Raw genomic sequence first — 11,057 nt, forward strand, 5'->3', positions numbered from 1 at the left:
TGAAAAAAAAACAAATTGGACCATTTGGTGAGTTAAAACTTAAGAAATATCTCTAGTATGTAGTAAGGTGTATTCGGGTAATACCGAATGTCAGATAATTCCGAAATTCAGATGAAAATCACCCTAAATTCCATCATAATAAAAGTCTCTTTTCGGAATGATCCGACAGTTTTTGGCATTCGGAATTACCCGAGTAAACCTTACAAACCATTACAGAAACCTGCAAGTATAAAAGTAAAATCCCCATATGTGCTCAAACACATACACAGGCTCTCAATCTAACATAATTATTATACACTCTGATCTAGAGTAGGTAAGAACAAAGTTGTCCGTTTAAATACCAATTTATTTAGATGACCATAGTTGCTAGCTCAAGTGACAAGTGACAGCTGACATTTCAAGTCGAGGTTGCCAGCCCAAAATCAGCAAAACTACCATGGATGAACAAACAACATCTTTATGGAACCAAATGTTGGAGCAACTACGTATACAAACAGACTCTATAAACGCAACGGTACAAAAAACAATCAGCTCAACAATAGACGAGAAATTAGAAAAAATATCTTGCGATACTGAACAATTAAAAACAGAGAACCAATCATTAAAGTCAAAAATACAGACCTTAGAAGCAGACTCGAGGAAAAATAATATAATAATCCACGGGGTTGAAGAAAGTGAAAGGAATAGCAGTGAGTTAATGGATCTAGTAGTGAAAACTTTAAACATCGTCAATGAAGGTATACAATCCCAAGAATGGGACGTTTGGGAGATTAGTAACATGGAAAGACTAGGGAAGAAACCTGTTAATAATAGCAAAATACGTCCAATAAAAGTTACGCTAACACTAAGATGGCGAAAATTAGAACTTTTAAAGAACAAGAAACATATCCCAAAACATATCAAAATCACGGACGACTTCACCAAAGAAGTTATAGAGGCGAGGAACGCCCTATTCCCAAAAATGATAGAGGCTAGAAAAGCAGGTAAATTTGCTATTATAAAATACGATAAACTAATCATCAAGGAAAATACTGACAACAAACAAGAAAAAAGAAAGAGGACACCATCAACACCGCCACAAACACCACCAAACAACTTTAGCGCAAGCCAAGGCAGAACTACGTCCTCGCAGCCAGCTAAACAATCTAAGAAAAATAATTTTGTAGGAATCTTGCCTACTAACGCATCAAACAGCTCTCCAAAAAACTAAAAGCTACAGGCAACCGGAATACTACTAAAACTACAAAGAAGTTAAAACCAACAACTCAAAATATACAGACAAATAAATGTAATAAAACACACCCAGAATTAATTTTATCTAAACACAAACAAACAGAACAACTTCCAAGCCGGCTGGTCACCGAGGAAGTTTTAGACCGAAACCCTCCAAAGAATTCAACATGGACAGACCCCAACGAAAGAAATGAAAAACAATTACACTTAATAACATATAATGTTAGAACCCTGTCGACACACGAAAGGCTAATAGAACTTGAAGAATCCATAAAGTCAATTAAATATGACATAATAGGAATTGCTGAAGTAAGGAGAATTGGAAACAATATGGAAGAATATGAAAACTTTATTCTATGTTATATAGGAAGCACCCCTGGCCAATATGGAGTGGGCTTCCTTGTAAAGAAATCCCTAAAAAACTACATAGAGTGCTTCCTTGGAATATCAGAACGCGTAGCATTACTAAATATGAACATACAAGGGTACAAAATATCTATTTTACAAGTTTACGCCCCAACACAATCTTCAAATGACAAGGAAGTAGAAGACTTCTACAGTACAATCAACTCGGCACTTAACAAAACACACAAACACATAGTAATAATGGGAGACTTTAATGCTAAAATTGGCATCCCCACTACAGAAGAGCACTTAATTATGAAGCAACATGGATATGGCGAACGAAATGACAGGGGACAGAGACTAGTCAACTTTGCACTTGAGCACAAATTAACAATTATGAATACATGCTTCAAAAAAAAGGCTACCCGAAGGTGGACTTGGAGATCCCCAGACGGTAGGTTTAGAAACGAGATAGACTACATGCTGTCTAACCAACCAAAGATGTTCACTGACACAGGTACATTAAACCTGAACTACTCTTCAGATCATAGACCACTCCGAGCTACAGTTAAACTTACAAAGCAAAAACAATGTAGAGCAAAATTTACAAGCAACCAACTGAGCCAACTTAGAAACGAAGTCGAGAAAGAAAAGTTCTTGGAATGCTTACAAACAAACTTACCGGTCTCGACTGACTCCCAAAATAACATGACAGTGCAGACCTATCATGACACAATCAAAAACGCAATTACTTATAGCTTAAAACAATGTCAAGTAAAACCAGAAGAAACAAAGCAACATAAAATACTAACAGAACGCACAATGCAACTATTAAAAAGAAGAAAGGAATTACAAAAAACCAAGAACAAAACAAGAGCCATGAAAAATGAACTCTCGGCACTGTATAAATTAGTAAACAAATATATACGTAATGACTATAAAAAATACAGACAAGAATCTACATTAAAACATCTACTACATTCGGGCAGCACAAAGAAGGCTAACAAAGAACTAAGAGTCTACAAATCCTGGATAGGCGAACTGAAAAAACAGGACAAAAATCTTAGCAATAGATCAGATATCATCAACATGGCAACAGAATTTTATAGAAACCTGTACAGCGATAAAGAGGTAGGGTCTAATAACAACCAAAGCAAAAATAATAACATAAATAACATTAAACCTATAGATGAGATTGAAATTTTGGAAGCAATAAAGAAGCTAAAGCTAGAAAAGAGCCCAGGGTCAGACAACATCACCAACGAAGCACTAAAACTAGCAAACAATATCCTGGCAACACCGTTGGCTGTACTGTTCAATTTAATACTACAAAGTTCAGAGACACCCTCAGACTGGTCTGAATCAAACATTATACTAATCTATAAGAAAGGCGACCCAAAGGATATCAACAACTACCGACCAATAAGCCTGCTACCCAGCCTCTACAAGCTGTTTTCATCAATAATCAACTCAAGAATAAGCACAGTATTAGAAGCCAAACAACCGGTGGAACAAGCAGGTTTTAGGAAAGGATATTCGACGATAGACCACATACACACACTTGAATTAATCATAGAAAAATACCAAGAGCAGAGGAGACCCTTGTATCTAGCCTTCATCGACTACCGAAAAGCCTTCGATACCGTAACCCACACAAGTATATGGGAAAGCTTAAATGAACAAGGAGTGGATGATGTATACATAGAGGTCATCAAAAGTATATACAGAAGAAACTCAGGAAGAATCAAGTTAGAGTCACTTGGCCAAACCTTTCCCATAGAAAGGGGAGTAAGGCAAGGAGACCCACTGTCTCCTAAGATATTCATCGCCATTCTAGAAACCATCTTCAGCAAGCTAAAATGGAGTAAATTAGGAATATACATACAAGGTACTTACTTAAATCATTTAAGATTTGCAGATGACCTAGTGTTGATAGCGGAGTCATGTACGCAACTACATCACATGACGGAATCCCTACACATAGAGAGTATCAAAGTAGGACTAGAAATGAACCTAAGTAAGACAAAGGCAATGACAAATAGCTGGAAAAGACCACTAAGTATAAATGGAAACACGCTGGAATATGTAGAAAAATATACCTACCTAGGAAAGAACATTAGCTTCAATAAAGACAATAATGAAACGGAAATAGAAAGGCGAATACAACAAACATGGAACAAGTACTGGAGCCTAAAAGGTATATTTAAAAGTAACATGCCAATAGCCATTAAAACTAAAGTCCTAAACTCAAGTGTCTTGCCATGTATGACATACGGAAGCCAAACTTGGAAATTCACGGCAAAAGCTCAAAGAAAAATCATTACATGTCAACGGGCGCTAGAAAGGAGCATGCTCAATATAAGAAAAATAGATAAAATAAGACACTCAAAAATAAGAGAAAAAACAGGAGCAACAGATGCCTTGAGCTATGCAAAAAGACTAAAATGGAAGTGGGCAGGCCATACAGCAAGGCTTACAGATAAGAGATGGACATTAATAGTCACCAAATGGAGAGGTCCACTTGGCAAAAGAGGCCGGGGCAGACCACAAATGCGTTGGGAGGAAGACTTAAAAAGAACGGCCGGCACAGACTGGATGGCGACAGCACAAGACAGGGACAAATGGGCAGCAATGGAGGAGGCCTTTACCCACTAGGGATTCATTAGTAATAACACATATTATAAGTCATAGTTTTATTTTCAATTTTTTTATGTAAACACGTTACAATGAATAAAGGGCTTTTTTATTTTATTTTATTTTATTTTTAGTTGCTAGCTCGACCAACATTGGTTGTCCAGTTCCTACATAGGATGGGTAGGCTCCTCATATTGTTATCTTTTAACACTTTGACTACTGAGAACCCGCCTGGTAGGCACTCGTAATGTTTGCTCAGATGCCGGACAACCCGCCCAGCGGGTTGTTTTGTACGCAGATATAGACGACCGGTTTCTGGGGTAGTGCACCGTTTTTTGCCCGGTTGCGAAAGTGTTAAAAACTAGTAACTCTAGTAAGTAGTAATATAAAAATACTTTTTATATTAATAAGCTTTTTTAATTTTACAGGGAAAAAATGCATGAAGGTGTATTGAAGGATGTGGAGCGACAACAAAGGAGAAAAATAGAAAACCTATACATGCTTGAAAAACAAAATGAATTAACTAAACAATTAAAGAAAGGTTTAAATGAGACTTAGCAATGTAAATAAAACATAAGAATTAACCTAATTGTTTATTTCCTAATGAAACACTTATAAATAGAATTTAGATTAAATACATATAAACAATTCACTTTTTTTCTTTCAACCATTGCTCTAACATGACATCCTTCAGGTTTAGGTTGATGCCAGTTGGATATTTTTTGTCAACCGTGTCCACAAATCCATCGAGCCGTAACTTCTCCTTAGCCACAGCAGCTAGTGATTCAAAAGTCCGTGGTTCCCAAGAGGCCAAATTGGAGAGTGACTTGCGGTCTAACATAATGTTGGCTCGGTCGAGACCCTCTTTAAGCTGAAACTGTGTGATGTTGTGCTGCTCACACGCCGCAGTGATCCTTGTGTTCCACAAGTCCTTCATATCTTGCTTCTTCAGTTCTCGGGCCTTGGTCGCGTATGCGAGCGCTCGGTGTACATTACGCACAGCGACGGAATAACAGTTTCTGCGTCGACCGATGTAATGAGCAGCTAGTCTAAAAATCCTCCTTTTCCGCCAAAATTCATCCGGGCCTCGGACCCGGATTAAGTTTGTAACAGTTAGAAACACCATTGCAGCCTGTGAATAAAAATTAAACTTAAGAAACGATTTTTATTTAAAAAAAAATATATAATTTAGATACTCATGATTTCATTTTTAACTACAGGGATACAATAACTAATATACCTTATTAGTATGATCAAGAAATACCAAATGCAAAATAGATATAACCTAAAATAGTGACACTGACATTGATTGACAGATCAGTTTTTTTTATAATTTTGGCCTAGATGCTAGTTTTTTAAGCTATTTGTGGTTGTGGTGGCGATTTTAAATCGTTTTTTTTTTAATAAATGACAGCGTTTTACACAAAAATAAAACGCTAATTAAATAACTTACCCTATTCGGAACCTAATAATAATATTGAGAATGGCAACCCTGTTGTCGGTCGTATTGTCCTTTTCTAGCATATACGTCCCTCTCTCTCTCACACTCCCACCACACAGCAGTTTGCTTTTTGGCGGTTGTCGCAAAAACAAATTTCCAACTCATTGTCTCAAAATTACACCAGGCAGGATTAAAACTTTAGGTTCCGAATAGGGTAAGTTATTTAATTAGCGTTTTATTTTTGTGTAAAACGCTGTCATTAAACAACTGTACCGCTATTCGGAACCTAATAATAATATTGAGACGTGTTTGTTATCGCCTGGTGGTGGGAAGACGCCAAGCCAATGTGATTATACATGTACTTATTATGTATATGTAATATTATTATATTAGATATGAGTGTTTAATTAATTATGCAGTACACCCTTTATTTTAACACCTGTGAGGAGAGAGGTATTTAGTAAAGCATACAATTTGATATTCCATTATATTATGATTATGATACTAACTTAACATTTTGTATACGTACTTAATGTACTTATAAATGTTCAAAAAGAATAAGTGAGTCACCACAAGGGTGCTATACTTAATTACTTAAATGTAGGTATGTGAAAACTAGGTAAAAGAAGATGTGATAAGTCAGTCTACTCTTCAAAGAGCATACAACATCTGTTATAAGGAGTAATGTAATTCAAGTATGAAAAGATAAAAATAATAACGTACTAGAGTAGTTTTTATTTATAAGTCGCAATTCTTATCAAATTTGATAATAATTATCTATAATAGTAAAGTAAGCAGTTGCAGGAATATAACAGGGACAGGACCTTTCTTATTTCCAGAATCCCTCGGGATTAGGTAGACGAATATTTTAATTATTCGTTATATCACTATCACCACAAACAGAGTTAATAAAATTAGGTACTTATTCAAATGTCATAGGGAATCACTAAATTTATTTAATGACTGTAAGCCATATACTTGGTTATAGGTTATAGTTATAGCTATAAAATGCATTTAACCCTTTTATATGCTTTACTAACGAGAACGCAAGTCACTGTAAATACATAAATAAACCTTACTTAAAAGTGTGAAGGTTAGGTACTATGAGAGCTTAAGCCACAACACTCATTGTTCACTGCGCTGTGGCACTAGTTATGACGCTTTGTGGTGTTCTTGTGTAGAATTGCCACAGAACTTTATCAATAATATTTGCAGAGTCATTCTAATTAAATTCATGTTTAGCTATCATAACCTTAATTTTACTCAATAATTTGTATATATGTAGTAAGAGTGTTTCTTAGTGGTTTACTTTATCTGGTGCCTACTGGTAGACATAAGCCTTAAAACTTTATTGGTTCTGACCGCTAAAGTGGCTTAATTTCTGTAAACTATTCATAGACATTGCTTAATTCTGAATATTCAGTTTTCTCTATTCAGTGTGTAAATTATAAGGAATCAGATACTTAATTCGAAACCCTAGCTCATCGCATAGGTGCTTTTAACCGAAATACAAATTTATGTGCTTATTTCGTGATTTTACATTATTTGCTGTGGGAAACCAGGGGGTTCCCGACCATTTGCCGGGCGCCTGTGGCCCCAAAGCCACAGCGCAGAGGCCCTTTAAGAGGGACCTATTTTATCCAATGCTAGAATCAACACTTTGTCGAATCTATTAGATATTTAGGTATACTTATCCTCCTTATGAACTAAGGATAATTGTTACTTGTTTATATTTCAATAATAGCAAGATTGTAAATTATTTTATATTCTGAAATATAATATTACTTAATTTGGGCCAGTGTACTTTTGTATACTATATCTCTGGCCTACTACCTACTATATAGGTTAGTCTAATAACATCCCGCCTCCTGGGAGGCAATATACAGAGTTCTTGGATATATATTCACGATATCGCTAAGTGTGTGGATCTAGTTTTCCGACACTTGACTGCATGAAATTATTGTGTACATTTTTTACAGGTCTCGAGCAAGAAGGGTACCTATATATAGGTTGAGGTCCTTAACTTGTGGATTTGGTAATAGGAGCAAGACACAGACGGGGTGTAAATTAATTGATCCACCATGTTTCAAGAGATTCATGTGCATTGATGCCTTCAAGTTACACTGTACAGACAGACTATATAACTCTTTTGCAGAGTTTTGCCAACATATTATAATATAATATAAATGACTGCATTTGTTTGGGTGTACTTGTTCCACGACAAAAACATATTTATATATATTACAATGTATTTTTGAAAAGTACTCGCCTTTCAAAATAGCTTCGCCTTTTCGCAAGGCTTGCTGCTGTTTCACATTGTGCAAAGCAAACAGTATCGCAATGCTATAATTTTGTATAAATTGAGAACTAGAGGGTCATGCCCTAGACGTGACCGCCCAGAAGTTATACTAGAATCGTTCGTGCAAACCATTAAGTCACTGTTTATTAAAAACCTTATGACTGGGTACATTACATTCCACGGTGGGTACATTTGTTAAACGTATAGTATCAAACTATGACGAATAATGTTAAGTGAATTAAGTGATAACAATATTTGGTCCGTGCATAGAAGCACGTGCCTTTGAGATTAGTGCATGGGTAGTTTAAAATAAACTTAATCTGTGCATAGGAGCACTTACGATCAAGGTGGTTCGAATCCTCAAGGTTCACAAGGCAGACATAAGGGTGTAAAATAAATCATTCATAAACGCCCCGTTAGGTCAGTTTTGTACATTTTTATTTCCAACATGCTTGTGCAGCACATGACAATTTTCCTATACCATGCCAGTCAGGGATATAATAATTAAATAGGTACCTAACCTTGGTTATGTCGTGTACCTACATAGGTAGGTACTCGTAAAAATGTTAACTGAAAGACTAGTGCTCTCGAGGCAAATATAATTTATATTAATTTCTAGTCTGTCATAGCAGGCATAGACTTCAAAGGTTTTTAGATATTCATAGGGCCGCTAAACGGAACCCTTTGTACACCTTGAGCAGGCTGTTTGTGCTCTTGTAATTTTATTTTCACACCATCAGTGATATTAAACATAGCTTATTTCAGAATTGAACCGTAAGCTATGTTGTGTCGTGAGCTTAAGTGAGCCTGATTTAATTAGAGTCCACAGATTATCTGGACCTTGGAGGATTGACCACACCTTATTCTAAATATCAATATTCTGTCTGGGCTTATGGTCGAATTTAGGTGACTAAATCTCTTAGTATTATCTATGCCACCAACGTTATGAGGCTTAGCGTCTCTAGACCACAATTTTATATTAGGGTGCAAAGATTTTTTCATCTTTAAAATAAAAATGAGTCGAGATAGGCCTGGAATCTTAGGTTATTTCATATCTATTATATTATAATTTTAGAAATGTTAATTATTCCAATTTTGAGTTTAGCCAATAGGGTGTCCGGGACCCTTAAAATAGATTGGTAAACAAAAATGAAACCTCGAATAACGTAACCTATTTCGACTGATTTTTACCCAGAACATTATTTTGTTAGAACCCTTTTCACTTGTCCTTTGTCCAAAAGGAGGTATTTACATATTCATCTTTGTTATATTTTTATGATTGTGGCCTACTCGCTCGCCTGTGTTATGACCATATCATTTAATTTCTGACATGCCTTGCGCAGGCTTATATAGGTTGTAATATCATCATCAGTAACTTGACATCAATTTGTGAATGAATCAAAGATTCTTTGGCACACCTTACGCAGGTGGAAACATGGCAGCCTTGCGCAGGCTTAAATAGGTACACAACATATTGGTATCATCACAAATAACTTGACGTTAGTTTGTGACTGAATAAAAGATTCTCTTAGGCACACCTTACGCAGGTGGAACCATAACAGACATAGCTTAAGAATATCATTCAAATGAAGTTTATGTTTATGGGTAATATTCCCTTAGTTGCGAGTTCTTCGCTCGACAAGGGGAAAGGATTTACTTTAATAGGCACTTTTAGAAAGTGTCATTCACGGTGACGAGATTTGCCATGACTAAACTTTAACTCTACAGTTAGCGAATATAATTTGAAATTATGAAGCAAACCATGCGTCTTCGTCAATGAATCAATCTAAACATTCCCATATTGTTAATGCCCTTTCAAGTCACAGGCTTCCGATTTTATTTAAAACGTTTACAAGTGTAGGTACTATTTATGTAGGTAGGTAGGTAGGCTTAAAGAACCGTCTTGTATGTACCTATAGTTACATATAGAATGAATAATCAAGTTATTCAAATCCAAAATAATACAAGCACATATAGCAACTACATGCAAGAGTTCTTTTAAGCTGTTAGTACCTGTTATTTATTTAAAGAGATACCTATCTACCTACATTTTAACCATTTTTTTTTTTTTTTTTTCAAAATCTAAGATCTAGTTGGAGAGATGTAAATTGATAAGGAGTGAGATACTTAAGGATTTCCATGTCATTCTTGCGCAGAGCCATGCTAATATATCTCTTTATCTAGTCAGACTTAAGTTTACGTACTGCCGAAGTACTCACTTTCCACAAAAATAAATGCAATTCTTGCGATGTAGGTTTGTTCGTTACCTTGTGTCCCTCAGAGCGGAAATAGAAGCCCCGCGAAGCGGGGCTTCGTCGACTCCTAAGCGGGTACACGTTATTTATCAGCAAGTTTATTACCAAAAATGCAATATTATATTTAACCCGGAACGGGATAAACCGACAAGTTGCTGATAGATACTTGGACAGATAAACCCTACACGTCTATAAGCTTCTACCTTAATACGTAGGTTCTACGTAACACGTATTAACTATCCGATCCTTTCGTATTCGAAAACACAAATCACTTGAAAACTGAAGGGTATGCCTCCACACATCACCATTTAAGTGTTATACCTAATTTCAACAGTTATTATAGACACACAAAGATTTAAAGTAATTAAGTAATAAGACTCTGAAGAGACTTAATGTAGGTATAATATTAATTAAATTCTAATGGTGACAAGTGCACGCTTTACCAGCTCGATGTGTTTTCTACCATTATGTGTTTTAGTATTTTCATTAGCATAGCCACGGTGCGCGCAGGCAGCCTTTGAAAACTTACACATTACTATTCCGGATCGTTTTTATTTGCTAGATAGTTTAACGGACACTAAATTTAATTATTTATTTCGAACGGCAAAAGCCGTTAGAAACTGTTTTTCAATATAGTCAGCTAAACTGGGGTACAATTCAAAAACTCACCAGCAGTTTAGCTTCACGACCTTCCAGATGGAAAAACAGCAAGCCAATGAGTTGGAAATTTGTTTTTGCGACAACCGCCAAAAAGCAAACTGCTGTGTGGTGGGAGTGTGAGAGAGAGAGGGACGTATATGCTAGAAAAGGACAATACGACCGACAACAGGGTTGCCATTCTCAATATTAT

General features: G+C 36.0%; 1 protein-coding gene across 1 annotated transcript; it reads right to left on the reverse strand.

Moving 5' to 3' along the window:
• Positions 1 to 4,792: 4,792 nt before the first annotated feature.
• Positions 4,793 to 5,525, reverse strand: LOC134665976 (large ribosomal subunit protein bL20m). The gene is made up of 2 exons (XM_063523035.1): positions 5,453 to 5,525; positions 4,793 to 5,344 (listed from the first exon to the last, which is right to left on the reverse strand). Exon 2 carries the CDS (start codon positions 5,336 to 5,338, stop codon positions 4,862 to 4,864), a length of 477 nt encoding a protein of 158 aa, XP_063379105.1. The 5' UTR covers positions 5,339 to 5,344; positions 5,453 to 5,525; the 3' UTR covers positions 4,793 to 4,861.
• Between the last annotated feature and the right edge of the window lie 5,532 nt (positions 5,526 to 11,057).

The sequence above is a fragment of the Cydia fagiglandana genome, chromosome 7 (assembly GCF_963556715.1).
Source record: "Cydia fagiglandana chromosome 7, ilCydFagi1.1, whole genome shotgun sequence".
Lineage (NCBI taxonomy): Eukaryota > Metazoa > Arthropoda > Insecta > Lepidoptera > Tortricidae > Cydia > Cydia fagiglandana.

Excerpts from the sequence above, each read along its gene's own strand:
- LOC134665976 (XM_063523035.1), bottom strand. The coding sequence starts at position 5,338 with ATGGTGTTTCTAACTGTTACAAACTTAATCCGGGTCCGAGGCCCGGAT.